This window comes from Nipponia nippon, unplaced genomic scaffold (assembly GCF_047370975.1).
Source record: "Nipponia nippon isolate SJK-2023a ecotype South Korea unplaced genomic scaffold, ASM4737097v1 scaffold_3, whole genome shotgun sequence".
Classification (NCBI taxonomy): domain Eukaryota; kingdom Metazoa; phylum Chordata; class Aves; order Pelecaniformes; family Threskiornithidae; genus Nipponia; species Nipponia nippon.
In genome coordinates this window covers 50,135,387-50,158,794 of record NW_028262347.1, presented here as the reverse complement: position 1 = coordinate 50,158,794, position 23,408 = coordinate 50,135,387, and the positions used below count along the sequence as shown (strand labels likewise).

The following is a 23,408-nucleotide window of genomic DNA, read 5'->3' as shown; positions in this document are numbered from 1 at the left end:
AAGGGCAGCCAAGGTCACTAAAGGAGCAGAGAGCAATAGATAGACTCTTAGCGGTGTCCCTGTTTTAGGTGGTGCACTGAACTCCACCTTACCTTTCATTTAATGTGTTGTAAATAAGGCTGCCTCCTATTGCTGTTTATCTGTCCAGCTAAAACTTCTAAGATCAGTCATGGTGAACAGGACCGGGCAGTGGGCTCATCTTCACAGTAGCACACAAGCCCATCGACTTTCATTGTTTCTCATAAGTTTTTCACTTGTGTTTCCTTTAAATGGTAGGAGGGGTTCTGTTTGTTTTTATCTTGTGCTGTGCATTTTATTGCACAATGATATTTCACCGTCACCTTTCAGCTGAATGTTTGGATATTCAGTGACTGCACAAACCCCTGCAATATCATACTTTTTGCGTGATGCTCCATTAATATGGTCATGGAGTGAATTTATCCCACTTGTAAATTAATACACTTAGAAATAAATAATTGTGGGTTATTTTGTTTAGCTTTGTTTTGTTTTTCAAAGTAAGTTGCTATTCAGTCTTGGCTTGCCATCTATACTTGTGAATGCTAATGGATTGTTTTGGTTAAATCCACTAAAAACTTTTTCAGTTGACTACTGTCATTCAGATTACATGGGACAGGTTATTGTTACCTTGGGTTAGAGGGAAAGATGCTGTTGATTGGTGCAAATGAATTTCCTCTGTGTGTTAGCAATATAGGAATGAGTTGTGGTTTAATTTTTTTAGATCGAGTCTGCTCCTGCTTTCAACAAAGAACTTTCCCAAGCTCTACTTAATTTCAGAGAGAAGAGGATTTGTCCCTTGGTGCTCTAACATCCAGAGCTTTCATTTGTTTGGATATTTTTTCCAGTCATAATAGCTTTGTTAAGAACTGTGTAATGTGTCATAGAACACAATAAATGGAGTAGAACTGGCTGTTCTCAAAAAGACTGTCAATGGAGACTCATCACTGAATGGAAATGTTTCCAGTCAAGTTCTGCAGGGACCAGCACTGTGAAAGTGCTGTTAAGGATTTTCATTAGTGTTTTGAAAATACATAGAAAATCTCTGCTCTTAAAACGCTTATATGCCACAGTTTGGAGGAACATAAAACAAGGACAATAAAGTGCTGATACTGAGTGATCAATATTGCTTGATAAGCAGTCCATTTATGTTATATTTGGCCTTACTGAAACATATTCAATGATGTCATTCATTCATTTAGTAGTAAGAAATACAGATGCAATGGGAAACTATATGTCCAGTGGCTGGCATGAATTTTCATCTTGGCAGACGAGCAAGAACAGCAGCTAACAGCACAATGTTAGGGCAGAAAGGGCCAGTGAGACCCTTGGGTGTATCACAATCAGGGGGAGGTGTGTGGTTTTACTTTGAAATGTGGCATGACGGGTGCTAGGAAACTGCTTATGTTGTTGGTGTCAATGTTGGTGTAAGGCCTTCAGAAACTGGGGAGAGGGCAGAGCAGTGCCACCAGAATGACATCAGGGTTGAAAGAGTTCCTGGCAGTTGGACCTTGGGTCTCTATCCTCGTTAGCATATCAAAAGGACAGGACTGAGAAGCCACTTAACAGCCTGAAAGAACCTTCCCAGCACCAAATACTGGGTGACCAAGAATCCTACAGCCTTATGGAGAGGGAGATAATGAGAAGTTTGGGAAATGCCTGAATCCAGGCATTTTTTTGAAGTAGTTTACACATTTTTGACAAAGAGAGGGTTTGATCCTTTGAGCAGCCCACCAAAGGAACCAAAGGCCCCATTTCGTGATGTCTACAAATCAAGACCGTGACTTTCTGGAAGATATATTTAAGTTAAAAATAAGTTAGTAAGTTTGTTATTAGAAAAAATGGATGAAATGTGGTGATATATGAGAGGTTGAAAGAATAGAATGGTTAATAAAATATTAGATCTTTAGCCCTTTTTTTTTGTCCTTAAGCTCTGAGTTTACAAATATCTAAGTTTGTATATTTTGGGCATTTTCTCACTTTTCCCTGCATTCCCTGAGCAGTAACTGGCCATACCATGCTATCTTGGTAGTCATTCTTTGTATATGGGTCTAAGGTTCATTAAAGGTGTGCAGATTTTTTTGTACCTTCTTCCCAAGCTGTACCTTATGCAGCTGTCCTGACAAAAAAATACGCCCATCTTAAATATTTTATAAGAATATTTAGGGATCAGCCTTTTCTTAGAGAAGAACCCTCCTTCCATTAACATCAATGATGTGTACAAATTTAGAGACATTTCCTTTGTTTTCAAGGATCACTAAGTTGTTTTCAGCTCTGATTCTTCAAAAAAGTTGCATGATTAAACAATCTCTATATACCTATAAACTAAATTTTTTAAAATACTTGGTGTTAGGGTACTTTTCTGAGTGTAGTCAACCACTCTATTACCATGGAAGTGAAGGAATGTAAGAAAACTGCTGTGGGCAGACATAAAGTAACATACAGATAGTAAAGTACTGTGAAAATGAAGTCTTTTGTACATTCACTTGAACTGGTATAGGAAGCCTGGAGGAAGAGGAGAGGTGCGCAAGGAATCTGAAAGGCAAAGGTTCTTTTCCTGCTTATTTGATACTGTTGAAATTGTTACCTTTGAAAAAAACCATTTTCATTGCTTTGATGCCTGTTTTTTGCTTAGGTTATGTTATCGTTTTGAACTCACAGTTTAGTGAATAGAGGATAAGATAAATACAAAAGGGAAACAGAAACATGCCCAGAGTTTATATAGGAAAAGTGACGACGTCTACAAGGGATAGTTGTTTCAATGCATGTTTAAATATGTATTAAAGTCCCAAATGCATCTCACAAGTGCAGAGCATCAGTTGCCACTTCATAGTGGCAAATTAGTTACCTGTATCAGATTCCTCGTGGCTTTTGGCCCTTTCTGTGTTAAGTACAATATTTCAGAATGGACCACAGTATTGAAAGACAGAAGTTTGGTTGATCTTGTCTTTTATTTTCATAAGTACATTAGTGACTAGGAATGAAAACCAAGATTGGGCTTTAGCTTCTAGGAGGAGAGGGTCTCCCAAGTAAGGAATATATAAGCTCAATAGATGTGATTGAAAAGCAGTAACATTTTGCATATGTTGACCAAGACACGGTAGTATGGTCTGCTGTAGGGAACAGGAAAGGAACACAGGTTATCCAGCTGACTTAACTGTGGTGTGTATTTCTTATTTCAGCAGTTACAGAACTCATATTTGATTTCTTTTTGCTTAAATGCAAATTCAGACAGGAAGCCTAACTGAATGAGAAGCTTTTGTCTTCTGCCTGGACCGGCCACGTTTTCACACTTTGTCAATCGCTATTGAACAAATCCAAGTTCTTGTAAGCTGGACATTTTTGTGAGCCAGTCAGATCCATGGAAGTGATCCCTGCGTTCAGTCCTGCAGACGTTGCATTAATAAGCATATGATGGTTCTCCCTGCATTTTATTGTTGTGATTGGGAAGCAGTTAATTTTGGAAGCTTACAGCTGTGGTTGGATTTAATGTCAACATTTTGTTTAGGCCTTTTGGTGGCTCAGAAATCACCTTATTTTCTTTGCCAGGAATATTAGTTTTTATTATTTTTCTTAAATAAAAGATCCACAGAGATTTCCATCAGTTTTTGTGAAAGAGGCTATATGATATAGTTTCTGCAACACAGTGAGGGGAAGGGGGCTGAAGTAAAGGCTCTGGACATCCTTTCCTGTCCATGCTCCTTGATATAAAATCGTCGTCTTTGCCCATGTTGGTGCATGTTGGCATCCTGCAGCTGTAATGGGGGAAGCAGCCATTTAAAGATGGGCTTAAAGTGCAATACTGAGTTTCGCATGCTTGACTAGAGGGACTTCAGGGACCTGAAAGCTTGTGCACTGCCATCTTGGTAGTGAAATAAGTGGCTTTGTCCTCTTAGAAGCCATGATCCTGTGCCTTTTTGAGGCTCTTCCTGCAGAAATGTGCCTTGGGTGCAGCCTTGGGTGCAGCCCTGGGGAGCTACGCTGCAAATTTTGCACCGGATTTGCATCATCAGAGAGCCCAGGCTTAATAGTAAGCTCCTTCGATGGACAGCTTTGTGGTTTTGCACTGCTTACGGGTAGAGGTGAGGAACCACCAAGAGACGTGTGAGTCTCCTCCATTAGGTTCACATTAAACATGAATTTGCTGGTTTCTCAGGGTTACACAAGTGTTATGTCATAATAAGTAATCTAAAGAATCAGTGTTATGGAAATTATATATTTAGGGGTCAAACCACACAGTGGAAAAAAGTGTTCAAATTGCTCAAAAGCAAAATCCACTAAAATTCTCACTGCTTCTAAAAAGCTTTAGCAGCTTTCTGAACGAAAACATCCTAAAATCAGAAACGTACATGGTTTGACTAGCAAACATGGAAAGAAAAGGTTTCTATGTTTCTGATTTTTTTCCTCATTTCAGCCTGTCAAATTTATTCACTCAATTTAATCCAAATTTGCAGAACCTTTTGCTATCTCTGAAAGAGGTTTTTAAGCGGTTTATTTTTTCTGTTGCAAACAAAGGGGAAAAAAATCTCAGCAACAAAACCTCAGTTGTAATTTAACCTGTGTTCTCATGATTTTCTCTAAATCCCTAAAGAAAATGAAAACCTACTTCTTCATGTACTTCATAGTTCTTATAACCTGAAGATCAATTCAGTAAAGCTTATGATAGTTTCATTGCTGACTTTCAGAGAGACTGTATTTTCATTCCACACAGCCTTTTAGTCTTAAAAGCTAATGGGAAATTTCACTTATTAGTAAGTGATTTGTTTCTGTCAGTACTAAAAGAGCAATCTTAAGGTTAATATACCTGCATGCCTTGTACGAAGGTAAATAAAGGAGCTGCCTGTTATCTTGTATCAGAGTATGTTGTCACAAATGTTAAGCCAAGGTCAAAACCTTAATTGCAAGCTTTAGCACGCTTCCATTTGCCTTGTTCAAGCACTATACATAGGCTTATATCCTGCAAATGGTGGTATGAGGCTCATCCAAGGGTCAGTCCTGATAAGTGAGTTAGGACTCGGGTCCACACACAGTATAACCCTTGCTCAAACCAACACAGGAGGAAAGAGCAGAAATCTGGAGTCCTGGGAAAGTTTTCCTCCTTTGCTTCGTGTCTGTTCCTGATATCAGGTGGCCAGGGCACCACTGATCAACTATTCCCAATTGGAAATAGGAAAAAGGAAAATAACATGATGGGCAGGGCAGGCTCTGGGGGACTGCCAGGCTTTCTGGGTGGCTTTATGAGCTTAAACCCACTGCAAACACAACTGCACTGGCTGAGCTGTGACAGAGTGCAGGCTGCGAGGGGTATCTTAAAGGTAGTATTGCCGATTCTTTTCTAATATTCTAAAGTCCTGAGGATATAGTTAATCTGTAGGTACTGTTGCTTCACATATGTTTTTTGTTTAATTTTAGAAATGCTAGTGCACACAGATGGACAGTCTGAAAACTATGTTGACAATAAAGCGCACTATATGTGGTGGTAAATAGAGATAATCTCTTAACAGGGCTTGGGTTTTGTAGCAATATGTAAAAGATACGAGAAGTAAAAAATGCAGTGTGTAAGAATAGTTATGTTCCCTTAGAAGAGGGTGTATCTGTGCGTGCAGCAGCCAGATAGCTATCCTGCAAAACACGCTGCGAAGGGCAGTGCTGGTATCTAACTGCCAGATCAACAGCTCTGCTTCCTCCTAAGGGCACATCCTCCTGTAGTCTATTACCCAACAAAGGCTTATGGCTTTTTTGTGTTTTTCGGTGGTTATTTGCGTTTTTCTTTTGAGGGGCGAGGATTTTGTTGACCTTTTATTCCCATGTAATGAATAAGTCAAGATCATCCAGCATTAACACTTGAAAGAATATTTGAAAAATATCACCTCAAAATTCAGTCCTCCTGCTACTGAAGCTGTGGGCCACACGTGCACCAGATATAAATACACCAGAAGTTAATAGCCTGGTGATGAGACATTCAATGGGAGGCAGAAGGCTCACGCTGAAGGCCTTCTTCCATTAACCTCATGCCACCAGTCTGTCTTCTAGGGCTCTGTGAAAACTGCCTGAGTATGAAATATTAATTGGGAAATACTCACACTGTACATGGGGATTCAAACTATGAAGCTATTTTAGGGACCTCTCTCATTCGTTTTGAATCAAAATTTTATTCTGGACCTGAGAAACCATTTCTTCCTGATCGTTTTATCAAAAGTAAGCCATTTCCATGAAAATTTCCATTTCTATAAATTAACATTTTTTCCAGTGTGAAATGAACTTCTATTTTGCACTGCTTTGTAGAATTCTGCAGCTCTTTGCCACAGAGAGGTCTTTGTCAGCTGGGGTCCCAGTCTGGCATTGAGGGAGATGACACATTCTTGTAGGTGATACCTGGACTCAGAAAGTTTTGGTCTACAAAGCATTTGGCTCGTTTTCAGATTGCTGAGGGACTGGAGCTAGTTCATTTGCCTTTTCCTCATGCTATCCTCTTTGAAAATGAGAATACTGGTACTGATCTCGTTCATACTGTGCTTCAGAATCTACAGATGGAAATGCTATAGGTGTATTTTACGTATATGTTTTATGCGTATTCTAAGGCAACATATTGTATTAGCAAGATTCAAAGATTGGGCTTTTCTAAACATTTAATTTTATTGGCACTCTTGAATAATTGAACCATGTAGAAGAGGTGCATTATATTGTCTTCGTGCTGGAAGCAAGAACTTGATCCATAGGAGTGCATCACCTATGGGTTCTTTGCTTTTTGCTTGGAAAATGGCATAGTTTATCCTGAAACTGGTCCTGTGTTACTGATTAGGCATCTGATCTGAGACAACCCTGTTGACAGTGACGTGCCCTCTAGATTTGTAGAAGAGTTACATGTCCAGTCCATGAATATGGTAAGATTACTCTGTCTTCACTCATAGTTTGTAGTCATCTTTGTTTCTGTGAAGTGCAGCTTCGGCTGCTGTGAATGGGTGTGTGTGTCAGTTTACATCAACTGATGATTTTGCCTCATGATTTCCCTCTCCCTACTCTTTTCTCTTGGGGTGACACATGGGTGGTGTTGACTCGGGAGCAGTTGCCCCATGTTAATGCATAAGGCTTTATGCAGGCATTGGACACTGAAGCATGCTATCACGCAACACTGCTCTTTCAATATATAGTGATGTTTTACCTATTTGTATGTCTTCCTGAAATTGTGAATGTGTCCATCTATCTAATAAAAACCAAAGAGGTGGCTCTTTCATATGCTGACAAAAAGCTTTTTGATTACTCTATGTTAAAGTAATATAATTTAGTTTATTGTAAACATGTAAAAAACATTTGTTTTGGTTATTTTTCACCTTAACATCTAAATCAATGTTTTGTCTCTCATTATCATTTTTGTTTATGTGTTTGTTCTCTCCAGACATAGGTACTATAGTTTTTAGGTATCAATTAATCTTTCTTTCTCTCTCACAAAAAATCATGTTAATATGATATCCTGCAGCTCTCTGTTGTTTACATAGTATTAGCACAGGGAAATACTACTTTCAGTTTGATACATAAAGCCCTCCTTGTCTCTTGTGCCTTTTGTCTGTAGGCTATTATGCATGTGACTAAAACCATGCATGACTTGAGCAAATGTTTGAATAGGGTTCTTGTGCAGTAGGACTGTATAAGCCATTAGGCATACTCTCTTTAATTTGGTGATGAAAACATTGTGGTACATTTGGTGGCACAAAGTAGAGTAAAATTGCTTTTGTGGCAGCAGCATAAATAGCATTCTAATTTGGTTTTGTTATTGTGCACGTGTGTGTGCTGCATACTTCTGGCAAAATTATCAAGCAGGACCAAGCATGAAAAGTGTTGAGGTTATTGAAGTTGTGGTGTGAAAGCTGGGCTGAAAGGAGAAAAAAAATGTATTGCTTTTTTCATTCTGAAATTTGAAATCAATATTACGCTGTCATTTTTGTGATCTGAGCCTTGAAATCTGTTAATTGACATGTAAGGCTGTTGCTAATTGTCTTTTTTATTTATAAAGCCTTTTGTAAGAGCATTGTTTTTCTTTCCTCTCTATATGTGATGAATACTACGATAGGGACTTGAATTTTTGCTGTGGGAATGTGAAAAACATGGGAAGCTGCTCTCTGCCAAGCTATTTCCTTAAGGATCCGCTTTACATACTGCCAAATCAATGACCTGTCAGGTGTAGTTATGTCCCATAGCAATGATATGAGGTCAATCAGATGAAAGCAAGGTATGTATTCCCAACAGATCCCAGCTATCTATTTAACATTGTCAAATTATATTTTCTTTGGTACAGAGCATCCTCTTTCAGTTTCATTTTTGTCTAGATTTGATTAACTCTGAATTTGCATCTATTTAGTGAAATTCTAACAATGGAAAAAAATTATTTAATTTATTTTGCTTTGTCTTTAAATACTATACTTTATGTTTGCTATTTTGTCTTTCAACACAAACCCATGCTTCTTCTATCTATTATTTGCAACTCTTCCTCATCTAGAGAGTGTGTATTTCCTGTAACAAAATAAACAAATATGTTCTTTGCTGTAATGGCGAGGTGGTATTTAATTAATCTATCCTACAGTAACATAAATTTAGTGTCTCCTAAACACATAAGTATTTTCTTAGAAAATGCCACCTTACAGATATAACACCTTTGTTTTGTCTTGAAAGTCCATATTTGTGAAGCAAAAGATGTACAAATTTGGTCTGTAAATCAGTATTTTTACATGGAGTCAATTCTCATTGTGTCCTGGAAAACCTCCATCTTACCAATGTTTCAAACCTTTTGATACTAGAGGAGAAACTATTTTCTTAAAATGGATTCAGGATTTTCCTTTTTTTCCTAAATAAAATAAAATAAAAAAGTTCTGTTAGCCTAATGACTAAGAACTGCTAAGCATTAAAAACAAAAACACATTTGGTACACTGTGTACTGCGTACAGTATATCAATGCAACAGCATTTTTAGCTACTGTGTGTATCTTACTGAAAGCAGAAGACATCAATGATAATGTAGAAACTAAACAACTGGATTAAAAATGCATTTCTTAAGTATTAAGTCACAAAAAAAATGAAAGAGGGAAGTGATTTTCTTTTTTTTGGGGGGTGGGAAGAGGCAATGAAGTAACAGGAAACTAAAATCAGAACTTTAAAAAATATATATTAAAAATATCTCATTCAGAAACACAGACATCCTGACTGAAAGCTGCTGGAAGATTTTGTATGAAAAACCTGTTTTGTTTTCAAGATGTTGTAATTCATCCTTAATTTATTGTCTTGCTGAATATTGTCTAAGCACTATCATTTGAGCATAAGTTAGTGTAAGTCTGCATTGCTATTTCTTTTTTTTCAGATATTTTGAAGTCATCTGTTGATTTTCTGTGCTGCAAGACCAGGGCTGAATCATTTCAACAACTGTACTTCATGTTTCAAAAACGTGTAAAAAAATTACAGTTCTTCAAACAGAAGAAGCAGAGATCTGGTTCCACAATGGAGCGCTGGAAAAAGAACACAAAGGTGGGATGTAAGACGATACCCTCATCCTTTAATGGGGGATAATTTGTAGCTAACTTATGAAGTTGATACACAATTTGAGGAAATGAGCATCCCACCCATTTTTCTTTGTGTGCTCCATAGAATTTACATCCTTCCATTTTTGTTTTTTCTTTCCTTGAATTGTGCTTCAAAACTTATTGTCATTGCTCGTTAGCTGTTGATGTGTTAGGAGGGTTGTCCAGACAGTGACACTACATGGAAATAGCTGAGTAGTTGAGGAGAGAGATTCATAATTCACGGTGACCTTTAATGAAATGCAAAGCTAAAGAAAGCTGCTTTTAGTTTACCACATCTGAAACAAAGTGACAACTATTATTATCTTTAGTCTTTGCTGTCATGATATTTAAAGATACTCTAATGCAGAGGAAACATAACTTCACATGGGAGCCTACTTTTATCATTGTTTTGGTGAATGCGATGCATCATTTGAACTCTTTTTTCCTTCTGACCATCAGATATAGGACTTGGTTGACCAGCTCTCAGCCAGGGCTGCTACATGGTTTGACAGGCAATCCTGAGAGCTGCAGCATGTTTCCACCTTACCCCTTTCTCCTGGAAGGGAAGAGCTACATGTAACTCTGAATGCAGCACTGTTTGCATTTTCTCTTTCTAATTCCTCTCTGTTTTTCTGACAGCAGCAAGGAAATACCAGATCCAATCTCCTTTCTCCTTCCTACTATGCCAGATCCACGCCACAATAAGAGTTTGGGTTGCTCCAAACCAGCTGGCAAAGAAAAGCATCCATATGACAACCGTGCGGGATGGCAAGGGGGAGGTGGGGGCTGGAGAGGACTGCACTCTCCGGGGTAGCTGTGTTTGGGCAAGCTGCAATCTGGCCCTCAGCATGCACCTGCCCGCAGCGAGGATCTGACAGCATTGCTGACAGGGGAGAGCCTGCGGGAGGGCAGCAAGTGCTGGGGGCCACGTCCTCAGCTGCTGCTCTGCTCCAGCGGGACAACGAAAGCCGGTTCTGCTTTCATCAGGTGAGGAACCGAGCCTGAAGGCTAACTCAGTGAATTTTTCCCTAATCCAGTTTATCGGAGGGTGAAATTAGCCTCTGATAAACCCAGACAAATGTACTGCCAAGACCAAGCGCTCGCCTCTCCAGAGTACAAGCCCCTCCTGGAGCCTTTCCCTCCAGTCCCTGGGCTGCTCAGTGCCCTGCACCCTGCAGCTTCATGCTACTCAGCTGTGTTTTTCTTCTCCAAACCCCCGTAGAGAGGGTCGTGCTGGCTGTCCACCTCTTTGCAGAAGATACTGCACACTGCCTTGTCCTTCCTGAGGGGGATTTTGTCCAGGTGCCATATCCGAAACGACAGCTTGTGCGGCCACTGGGGTAACACGCTGCCCATCCAGCCTATCAATGGACGCTGTTTTACACATTTGGTCCTGAATGGGGAATAAATGCTCATCAAAGTGACAAAAGAGCTGCTATCCTATTGCCTTACACAGATGGGAAACCTACTTGCATTGGCCATATTGCTTTTGAGCAATTCCCCTAGTTCATCTGCATAAAAATATCTGTCCCGTGAGCCTTAGGTCTCCTGTGGGCAGCTCATTTGGGACACTTCACAAATCTGTCTAGTGGAGACTTACTGGATACATCTGGCTTGCTCATATTTCTAAAACTGAGCAAAGGACTTCTTTATTAGTGACTGTTCCCTCCATTTGTGTGGCACGGAGTTGGTTACCCAAGAAGGGATGCCTGCTGTGCTCTAAAATGGGGAAGATCATCTGTGTGCAGCTTGAAAATGGAGCTGCGTCGCAGCACCTGTTCAGTCCTATTACAAAGAAAGCCAGGATGGCAGGAGTAGAGACAGAGCAGAGTTTATAAGATGCAGTTTTATTTTAAGTGAAATTTAAAAGCTACTACTAGAAATAAATGCTTTCTTCATAATGTGGTAGCAAGGAAGGGAGAACGCATTTTCCAAGCAAATTGCAAAAGTTCAGGAAATTCTTGGCTCACTATTTGTTCCAAGTGATATAAAGGAGAAGGAAGAGACTCTATCCAGCGTAAAACATATTTTTAAGAATTTCCCAATATTGCTTCCTGTCTTTGTGCTTGGGCAGCAGATTGTATACAGAAATAAAATAAATTTGCTTTATCTTTTCAGAAGAAAGTGTCTGCTATATGATTTGCTGGCTCTCGTTCGTTCGTTCATTCAAAAACAGCAGGAAAAGGGCTTTTGTATTAAGAACAGTCAAGGTCAGGGATTTTTTTTTTTTTTTTATGTTGGCTGCCAGTAGCTTGACTTCTCTGACTACTATTTCTAAGTCAATCTTGGATAGAAATCTAATTGCCAGCTTACAGGGAGGTATTTCACAGCTACAGGTTAGCTGCAGTGAGCACGGAACAGAGATTTCAGGACAAAATTAAAAGTCTTGTACTGTCTCAGCCCTTATTCATGCCAATCTCAAATTAAGTTAATCAAGCCTACTAAAGGGCTGCAAAATTTGAGCATGATACAGCAAAATCTTTTTCATGCACATTCAGCTTTGGAGTTTGTATAAGCAAAAGCTTTACTTACGTGACTCATTTTACAGAATCAGGGCCTTATACACCAGGATTCACCATAACAGATATTTCTTTTCATAGCAAGCAATCAAAAATGCAAAACAATGTTGTGATTTTGTAAAAAAGAGAACAAATATTCTGCAAGTGATCTGCATGTCTGAGGCATTTTTCAGGCCATAATACCTTGACATTGCACAGTCAATTGCCCTGTCTCATTCACAGTCAACTACTGTATATTTTTAAAGCCTCAAGTTATTAACTACATGAAAGTAAAATAAATCATTAGCCGAAATATCTATACCATAAAATGTCAGTAGAGAAGTATGAGCTTTTCTCGTTGAGTTTATTTTTCTGGCAACAGGGCGTTTTGGTGGCAGGCAGGCACAGCAGAGGTAAGAAGGTAGAAATGTATTGTAGTTTATTCCCTGGTCTGTAAAACCGAGCTACCATACAAGAGTGCAACTTTAATCATACATCCACTGGCAACTCCTGTTTAAGCCACTCATTAGCAGTCTGTGACACAGAGAGATTTTGCTTTTTTTCACCTTTTAATGTAATTCTCAAGATTTTATGAATGTATCAATTAGAGATTTCCGGTAATGGAAAGCAGGTTTCAAACTCTGGAGAAGTACAATAAATCACCAACCATATGGGCTTTTGTCATCAAAAGAAAGCCATAATAAGACAAAAGCTGAAGTAAGTTAAAACAGCTGAACAGTGATCTGAGGCGGTCTTATGCAAAACCCACTACCTTGGCTTGTTCACAGGCAGCTTCTTTAGAAAGAAAACCTTTTTCAACTATTTATTTCTTGGCTATGTTGGAAAGAAAGCAAAGAAAAAGCCATCTCAGTGCCGCTTTTCATGCTCTGCTTACTTTGTTTTCACATGAGATCCTGTGCACTACCTTTGTTTTTTCCCCTTGCTTTTTAGAGGGCTCCTTGTGCAGAACAATAGAGAGTCCTGACAACAACAGGCAGTTGCTCCAAGGCCTAGTTGTTCAGCAGGATTCACTCCAAGAAACCGAAAGGGGTGTGTTGAGTCTTTTTTCCATCACTGGTCTTTACAGTTAGTGGGCCAGATGGCAGGAGATGGGCGCAAAAAAATAACGACAATAAATAATACTGCGACTTGCAACGTGGACGGAGCTCCGTTACTTCCACTTCATCACACTGTTTGGAAGTGCCTTTGATGTATAAAAGCACCCCCTAAGATAATGAAATGCGGTGGCAGCTGGCTAATGGCTGGGAAAGTGCAAACCCTGCATTGAACTCTTCCCACCAGGCTATTCAGCACCCAGGCAATGTCAGTCTCAAGGAGACAAGGAGACGGGGAAGAAACGGAGGCTTGTTGCTGTGCAGCTTTTGGGCTTCTGGGCAGGCTGCTGTAGGTGCGGTATTATTTGCCTTGCTGAATAGAAGTGATGTGCCCGAGGCAAAGGGAATGTTTTTACTGTCTTAACACGTTAACCTTGCAGACTCTGTCCTAGAAATGTTAAATGAAGCCACAGGGTCACACTGCTTGAAGAGACACTGCTCTTGGGTAAACTTTAAAATGAACTATATTTTTTTTACTGCATCCCGTCAGTCATGCAATCAGGGCTAGTTTCCTTTCAGGAAGGACTAGCTCGTGGCTCGGCTCCGTGGGAAATAAAAAAATAAACACATCCAGACTTTTCTCTCAGCTGCTCCAGGCCTAAATGTGGGGCAGGGTCAATGACAAAGATCCAAAATAGATAGCGGACACAGACAAATATGAAAACCCTATTTGTTCAGGAGCTTTGAAACAGTAGGGGATTTATTCCTTGAACACAAAGAAAAGTTTCTGGTCCCTCCATTAAATGATCATGTGTTAATAATACTATAATGGGGTCTGACCCTGCAAATACTTGATTAGACGTGCACTTATCTTCATGCATGTCGTTAGTTCTGCTAGCCTCAGTGCCACTGTTTGTCACCAGAAAGTTCAGAATATGCACAGACTTTGCAGGATTGGGGCTTGCCACTGCCAAATGTGGCAACAGAGTGCCTCAGCAGAGAAGGTGCAACACGAGATTTGAAATGAGGTCTCATCATAAAAAGAGTAAGTGGTGAAAGTGAAACTTGCCAGAATAAATATTCTGGGGAAACAGAGATCAGCACTGGCTTTTATTATTTGGTAGAAAATTATTATTTTTTGATAGTTAAATTCTGGAATATTCATGCATGATTATAAAATTCAACTTGCCAACTGTCTAGATTCAAGGGCTGGCTTATTCTGAAATATTACTGTCCTGGGTGTTATGATCTTGCAGGTTATGTATGACCAAATGGTCATGTTGTGGCACTTTTATCCCCAGAATAGAAGTCCACCATTGCCTGAGAGCTGCAGTAGCCTCCGAATGGTATTAATTCAGGAGGGGGCAGATTAAAAAAAGGACATTTTCCATACTTTGTCTTAAATAAGTACCCAGATCCATACTCAGGGCAAGGCTGCTGAATCTCAGTGTGTATTTTCATTGACTGTATGCCAAAGGTGTATTGATTATTGTTGCTTAGGCTAATGTGTACTGTATCCCACAGTACAGCTATAATATATTTCCTAAGAGTAAGCATAAGTCAACGTCACCAAAATTTTCAGTGCCAAGTGGGAATAGCTCTATTTAATACTAAGATTATGGCAGCAAACTTTTGATCTGTTCCTTATGATCCCTTATCCTGGCAATGTGTATTTGCTTTTTAGGAAAAGTCTTTTTGTTTCATTAGATTGACATTCACTAAGAAATCCCAGCCTGGGTGGATATATTGGCTCTATCCGTCAACCTTAGAACATTCCTTCCACAGAGCTTGTTTTCTAAATCTGGTTTTGAGAGCTGTTTGCTTGACAGACTGCTTTGCAGACTTATGATTGTTTGTTTCTGGCTCTTTTTGATTGCTCTGCTAATCTCTAGACTTTGGCCTTGAGGCTATTATTTATATTGTACTTTTATTGGTGTTTGTTATTTGAAACTTTGTTTTCAGTAGATTTGCGGCCCCTTTCTAAACTGCTTTTCTGATTAAATTTTGTCGAAGAGGTTGGGTGGATTGCTTTACCTTTTTTTCCCCCCTGTTTGTTCTCCTCCTAATCGTTCAGTTGAGAACTCACCTGCCTTTTGTTTGTGCCTGCCTTTGTGATTTGTTCTCAGATTAGAAGTGGCAGCTGCACAGCTTTTACTTTTATTAGTTCTTTGCAATGGGTCAGGCAAAATATTAACCACCCGTGTACTGCTCTCCCAAAACCTGAAGTGAATTACAACAGAACTCTTTCCTCCACAATTCAGAAAAAAATATTTTAATTCTTTGACTGTCACCTCATGCAGCTGTTTTGTGTGTGTGTGTGTCTAGATGTATCTGCTATAAGGATTGAATGAGCTTAAGTATCAGAACATATGAAACTAGCCTGACCTTTCTGACAATTTGTCTAAAATTATTTCTGCAAGAGTTAGAGTATGAAATTCAAATCCAGATTTAGGCCTCAGCGTTGCAATGCCAGGAGCTCAGGGGGATAAAAGCATGCATCCAGTATTTCCCGAGCATGTCTTTCCAAGGCATTGTGGTTCTCTGATTCTTTGAGTTTTATCTACCACAAAAAGTAGTTCAGTCCTTTTTAAAACTGCTAATAAAGTTGCTTCTGTCTTGATTTGGGTGATTTACAAACTTTGACTATTTCTCAGTTATTGAGCATTCTGCCTGTTTACATTTTACTGCTGATTGCGTGGTCAATACCATATCAACGGGGAGCCAGCTCTCTTACAATTTGCTTACAATAACCTCTGATGTGGGACTCTCTTCCTACTAACACTTCCCAAAAACGTGTTTTCTTTTTCTTTTGGGCTCAGGGGTAGATGGGGAAGAGGGATAAGGGGTGGAATATGCCATAGATTAAGCTAAGCTCCCCAAAGACCAATTATTCATACCAAATTTCAGTTCTTTTACAGATTTTAGGTTACTACGTTTCAATTTCTCAAACTTGAGGCTCCAAGACCTTGGCTGAGCAAGAAGCTGAATGGCCACAATGACAGTTCTGCAAGCACTTCAATTTTTCAGGAATTGGATAGGATGTTCAGAACAGGAGCTTCAATGGAGAGAGTTAAGTGCAGAACACTGCTGAGGGTAAACAATTAAGTGCCTAATATTTAGGATCCCAAATTAACTGATGCACAATTAGTGGGTTGTTTTGAAAATGTAGTTATTGGCAAAGAACGATAACAGTGTAATATGCTAGCCAATGCTGAATTTGTCCATGTCCTAAGTCTGTGGGTCTACATAATGTGTGCTGGGGCTGATAAAGAAGATAAACTGGTTTTCTTGTTAACCATTGCTATTTCTTTGTATACTGTGCTGAATGGTTATGTACCACCTAGTGGGACCCTGGTTATTGAATTTTGTTTTTCTAATTATGACACGTTTCATAACAGACAGTATATGTCTGTGGTGATTGAGATGTGTTCATATCCTGAGTGATCCCACTCCTGATATGCTAAACCAGGCTACAATTTCTCTCACTCCTTCACATTTCAGCTACCAGCAGTGGATTTGTTTTGCTCCTTCTTTTTAGGCTGAATGCTTAGGTTATTCCCTCAGTTCTCCACTGGCTCTTTTAACCTCATTTCTGTCCGGTTCTGTATAAGTATTTGCCTCACATTTTTCAAAGGCACATTAGCATTCATCATTCTCCTGACTCACACTTTCTAACCTCCTGGCTGAATGGTTTTCTGGGTTCGTTTCCATTGCTCATAATTTGTGAATTTTTGGCGATTTCAATTTGCATTTTTATCAGTCCTCTCAACCATCCATCTTTAACTTTTTTAATGTGGTAAGTGATTCTTTTGACATCTGGGGCTGCTGAAGTGACACACAGGATGGGTCTCACTCTCTTTTCAGGCTGACGTGATGATGGTCTCTTGAGGTACTTTTAGTGAAATTCTCTCCACTTTCTGGACTGCAGCTGGGGCTTGTTCCAAGCTCCATTTTGCTCCACTGCAGGTTCCACTAACACAGCGTTTCTTTGAACCACTGAAGCTGTTATATTAATAATTGGATTATAAGTATAGTGAGTTGTTTGATCCTTCATGTGCTTTTGATGCTAATTCTACTTTAGCATTTTGTTTTCTTTTAATACAAATACCTTAAAGTTAGTTTCCTAAGATATGCACAGATTTGCTTTGGTGGATCAGGCCCTATTCTCTACATTCATTATGAGTTTTGTCTCCCAGCCAGAGTCTGTCAGAGGTACATGGCATTTGATAGACTTTTTCTCTCTCTCAGGAGTGAGATTCAACATTTGCTGTAGGACTGACTTCAAAGGGTTCTCCCAGTACAACCTCTGTGGAAATTTAGCCTACTTAACACCAGCAAATCTATGAGCTATATTACAGTGTCTTATCTGCTGGAGTCCACAAAGCATTTGATAGTCTTCTTCAAAAACAATGCATTTAGGTGGTTCATTTCCAAAGAAAAAAGTCAGAAAAGCATAATTCCTAGAGTTTGGTAAAAAAAAACCCAGACTGTTTTGTGGATTTTTTTTTTTTTTAAATCATCTTGAATGCCTTTTCTCACCAGTGTGGTAGTGTACCTTTGTGCCACCAGGTCAGAGTTTCTCTTGGAAATATGTGGTAATTGCCTCCGAGCTGTAAGTGTTCAAGAGCAGATCTGCCCTCTCCAGGAGAAGTCTTCAAGGGTATTTCCATTGCTCTGATCCACTCAAAGTGGGTTGCTGGAAATCTCTGCACTTGCTGCCAGGAGAAATGAGATTGACTGGAAGACCCTCTGTGCTGCAAGAAACACCAAGCAGCATTCTTTGAGAGGACTTATTACCAGTAAAATGTAGGCACTTTCAAAGTGACAACAAAGTAAAACTACCAGCTGTCAAGTAGAAGAAGGAAGAAAGGAGGAAAGAAATGAAAAAACTTAGTGTGTAGTTGATAATTAATCTGTAAGCTGCTGCAGATTGCAATTAGCCTTTGTAGTATCTAGAGAGAAAAATAAGATGTCATCCATGATCACACATATTCTCCTGTACTTCCATCAGAAGGTTGTTTAGGCCTTACCTCTTCAAAGATTTGTGCACGTATTTAATCTTACTGACTTTTCAAATGGTAAAGCTAAGCATGTAGGTCAATCCTTGCAGGAAAAAATAAGCACTTTTTTCCCAAAGTGCACATCAGCCAAACTAAACTGCAACAAAAAAATCAGGGAGTGTTTCCAAACCATTGTGTGTAGACTTGCTTGGAGCTGTTTCTGAATTGTATCTCTTTCAGATTTCGCTGATACTCTTGAGTATCAGGAGTGAGATGGATACACATGATTTTACTTGAGTTATCTCAAATGCTTTACAGTGAGCCATATTTCCATTTTCTAGTAAATGATTTTTCAAGAGGGAAAAAAAAAATCTTACTTGTGGCAAAACACAGAAAACACAGTCATTTTGGGGAAAAGAAATGAAATCTTATAAAAATCTGCTTTGATTAAGAAACTAAAGCATTTTATTAGGAGGCAGGATGGAAGCAGGATGACCATTTGGATGAAATAGCTCAGGTTTTGTGGGCCCACAAGGATCTTTGTGAAGAAATATGTCCGTATGAAATTTTCCAAAATGACTATCTGCCTTGGATGGAATGTGTCTGGAAAAAACTTTAAAGGCAAAATAGTTAAGTCTCTTCTGAAAGCCACTTTTGAGATAAAAGATGTTTTCCTTAATAAAAAGGAAAAAACCCTTAACTCCTCAATGAATTCATTGGAGAACACTTGCACCTCTATAGCTCTTAAATGACATTCTGAAACCTGACAAGGTTTTTTATTTTTAAGGAATTTTCTTTTTGCCATCTCCTTTGGACAAATTGACTGGTGTTGGCCAACTTGAACATTTAAAAAAAAACTCTTCGTATGTGCTCTGCTGAGACTTGCTACAGTTTAGCAGCTAAATTCTCAGAAAATTTAAAAAAGAGACAAAGAAAAAAAGGAAAAAATGAAAAAGAAGATAAAAGAGAAAAATAAGATAAAGGAGATAAGGGAGGAAAAGGAGAAAAAGAAGAAGAAGGAAAAAAAAAAAGGAAGAAAAAGGAATCTATCATTGCAGACATATGCTAGCTCCAGGGTGCCTTGCTTGAATTAGGACTTTCTCTGGTGCTGCTTTTCCCAGTTGAAGGGTGTTACCTGGATGCCAGGAGCCCTTGTAGAATATAAGGAGACTACTCATGGCTGCTCAGGTTGTCTGGAAGAGGAGTTAGTTTGCCTTGTATGAGGAGTGATCAAGAGCTAAGTTCCAAGCCTGGTGGTAGTAGAGGGTTACTTACTAAGATAAGGATCATGAACGATGAGCTGGAAATGCTTAATGGTGGAAAGAGAGTAGAAATATGAGGGTCTGGGAGAGTGAGACCAAAGCAGAGGCTGTGGGGAAACCTAGGAAATTAACAGGGAAAACTGGACTGGGGAATGAAGGGTATTTGCATGAAAAATGTTGGGAAGATTCTGACTGTGAATAGGGTAGGAGGGAATGTTTGGCCCTTGGAAAAGGAGGCTGAAGTGGGAAGGCTGGGACTGGGAGAAAAATTAGAAGGCGTAGGGAAGAGACAGACAGGAGCTAGACAGTTTGGTCAGGGCAGGTAGGTCAGGACAAGAGCATATGGTCTTCTCCTGTGCATACCCCTATCTGCAGCCTGGAATGAAATGCCAGTTTCTTCACTGGCAGCAAACGTCTGTGAAATTCACTGCCAGATTATGTGTCCGTTCTTCTTTAGTTTCATCAACCTTCAAAAAGAAAGTATGAAATAGAATTTGAAATAGCTGTGTGTCGAGTCTGCTGTGCACGCTGAGGCAGGGTGGGAGAGGGCGGGGAAGAAATGTGTGGTTATAAAATTCAGACTGTATCTGAGTGCATTTGCGTAAGCGGGCTGGACTGATGCTGCCCAAGCAGCTTTCATTCTGGCATTTTCAACCTTTTGAATGCTGACTCTGCAACTTTAGTGTAGTTTTAATGCACTTTAACTATATATGAATAGAAAACAGTAGAGTTGTAGCACAATAGGCCATATGGCTGGTCAGAATTAATTATCTACAGATCTAGCTCGTGACTGGGGAAGATCTGCAGTACACCTTTTCCTTTCAACTCTTGTTATTTCATGTATTCCTTTAATTTAACAATAAGAAACTGAAAACATTACAATGTGGAGTGAGGAAAGACAGCTTTTTAATACTCTTTGATAGTTTGCCAGAGTTTTTGCAAGTGTTCCTGTTAAGACATATTACTACGCAGTATATACAGCATATTTATATTCTTACAACGTGTTTAAACTTCTCAGTTATAAATTTCTTGTATGTCTAGAATTGTCTGGGAAAGAAAACCTGCACAACTTGCTGTTGTCTTTCTTCCTTGGCAAGGTCGATGCACCTTTTGTCACATCGGTGGGATCTTGGAGACAAGGTCAGAACTCCACAGCAGACTGCAAATGGGTGTGTTTACAGGGGAACAGAAGAAATTTGGAGAGGAAAGCTGAATGATTTATGTGAGATAAAAAGGTAGAAAAGTGATAGTAAGAGATCAAAGTATGTTGATTCAGTTGTATAATTTGGCCTCAAGACTATTAAACACAGGTTACAGTTCACCAGGGGAATTTTTTCTGCTACCCTGTTCTCCTCCCAGCTGGAGAGGAGGGAAGGGGGATGGGAAAAGGAAGCAATTCTCAGATCTACCCAGTTGTTTTGATTTCTACCATGCTGAAGCAGAGCTCGAGTGGGGAGTATTTGGAGCATAGCTTAGTGACATGTTCCTTTCCCTGCCTGTGGTTTTTTTAATTCTTCTTTTTCCTCCTCTTTGGAAGGGGTTGTAGTAAACTCTATTAAATATGAATGTTTATCACACAATGAATTTTGGCTTTTTTCGTAAGACAAGTTCTTCAAGATGTTTTTCTTGGTGAAAAATGAGAAAAAGTGTAAATGGAAATACTTATATGATCCTTCATGTTTTAGTGCTAGAAGTATGTGAACAGTGAAATTGCAGAAGTTCAGAAATGCAAATAAGAAACAATGAAGTGCATTCCTTCATTGTTTCTTCTTCAACGAGTTCCTACATGCACCTATTACCACAGAATGGAGACTTCCTCCTTGTGTCCTTGCTCAGGACTAAAAAACAAAAAGAAAGCAAAACACCCCTACATTAAGTTCAAGACAAAAGGAAATAAATTGGTCATAGGGAGGCTGGTACATACTTTCTTGAATTCTGGTTCCCACTGAAGTCTCTGAGAACTTTTTGATGATTTAAAGCATGGCCAGGATTTCTCCACTGATGATGAAAACTTGGCCTTCTAATTCTTTGGAAAGTTAGTTATAAAATCATAGACTCATAGAATAGTTTTGGTTGGAAGGGACCTTTAAAGGTCATCTAGTCCAACCCTGCTGCAAGGAGCAGGGACATCTTCAACTAGACCAGGTTGCTCAGAGCCCCGTCCAACCTGACCTTGAATGTTTCCAGTGATGGGGCATCTAACACCTCTCTGAGCAAACTGTGCTACTGTTTCACCACCCTCATTGTAAAAAATTTCTTTCTTATATCTAATCTAAATCTACACTCTTTTAGTTTAAAACCATTACCCCTTGACCTATCACAACAGGCACTGCTAAGAAGTTTGTCCCCATCTTTTTTATAAGCCCCCTTTAAGTATTGAAAGGCTGCAATAAGGTCTCCCTGGAGTCTTCTCTTCTCCAGGCTGAACAACCCCAACTCTCTCAGCTTTTCCTCATAGGAGAGGTTTTTTGTGATCATTTTTGTGGCCCTCCTCTGGACCTGCTCCAACAGGTCCATGTCTTTCCTGTACTGAGGCCTCCAAAGATGGATGCAGAGCTCCAGGTGGGATCTCACCAAGAGCAGAGTAGAGGGGCAGAATCACCTCCCTTGACCTGCTGGCCACACTTCATCTGATGCAGCCCAGGATACGGTCGGCCTTCCCGGCTGCGAGCGCACGTTGTTGGCTCATGTTCAGCATTTCATCCACTGGTACCCCCAAGTCCTTCTCAGCAGGGCTACTCTCAATCCCTTCATCCCCCAGCCTGTGTTGATATTGGGGGTTGCCCCGACCCAGGTCCTCTTTGGTTTCTTGCATTGAGGGGTTTCTAGGACAACTTTGTGCTGCAACACCATCCAACATTTACTTACATTGTGCACCCTTAGGGCCTGATGGTGCATTGTCCTGTAGCTATTTATAGCAGCTGCAAATGGGTGAGGAATATTGCCTTATGAGAGTAAAGGTGTGCTACAGGCATTGACCCTGCATGAACGGTTTACAATGAGCACAAAGCAACAGGGAATTCAGCAGTGTTGTTCTCATAAGGAGCTCTTCTTTCCTTGCCAAGATATTGCCTGTTCTCTTGGAGCATCACTACATTGCAGATTCACCCTATGTCATTGTTCAAACAACACGTGTAAATAATAGATGTTTTTGTTCATTGGCCCAAATCTGAAAAGCTAGAGGGGAGCATGAAGAGAGAAGAGTCTGAGTCAAGCAGAAGAGAAACTATTCAAATTTTAAGCTAAATTCAAAGCCTTTTATTAAATTTGTGGGATCTTCAACACCTTTTTCCTTGTCAGCTGGATTTTTTTGAAGCAAAAAATGCTATTTTGAAAGGAAAAGTAAATGTTTCATTTAGAAAAATATTGAAATAAACATTTCACCTCTTCCAAACAAGCCTTTCAATTTTAAAAATGTCAAAATGGAAATGTCAATAGTCACTATTTAAGTGTTTTCCTATTACTTTTTATTTTCTCCCCCTATCAGATAAGTAAAGCCTGAATTATTTTTTTCCCTTAAATGGCCTGGGAGTTGTGGGGAGATAGAAACGTATTCATCACAAATACTTGGTCCAGCTATAAAACTAAATAATCACTGAAGAATCTTCTGCTTGAGCATTGTAAAGCATGAGGTATATTCTTTGCATTTTAACCTCTGTATATCATAGGCTGGTGCTGCTTGCATATAATTCAACCTTCTCTTGCTCAGAGAGGAAAACCTTGGCAGAGGTTTGGGTGACTGACTCGCTGCTTCCTTCCATTCTCACTGCATTCTTTCCCATGCTTATTTTGGTGTAATTTGGGATTTAGGATATTAGTCTCATAGAGGCTGGAAACTATGATCTTTTGAAAAAGCACTATTCACAAAAGATGGGCCCAATAATGTATCTTTATGCCTATTGATTTGTATCCTTCCTGTGTAATCTGTAAAATAGCTGCTTTCTTCCCACCAGAAATTCCTGTTCTGTGAGATGTACTCTTCTCCAATCTCCTTGATCCAAAATACTAATACTAATACTTTTATTCAAAAA

General features: G+C 39.5%; 1 protein-coding gene across 2 annotated transcripts in view; it reads left to right on the top strand.

The window, feature by feature from the left end:
- LOC148054582 (uncharacterized) overlaps window positions 1-23,408 on the top strand; it is a 60,632-nt gene that overhangs the window by 10,812 nt on the left and 26,412 nt on the right. For both annotated transcript variants that reach the window (XM_087765532.1, XM_087765534.1), the window contains exon 2: window positions 9,364-9,527. In XM_087765532.1, the coding sequence (XP_087621658.1) occupies window positions 9,364-9,527 (164 nt within the window). The remainder of the gene's footprint in view (window positions 1-9,363; window positions 9,528-23,408) is intronic.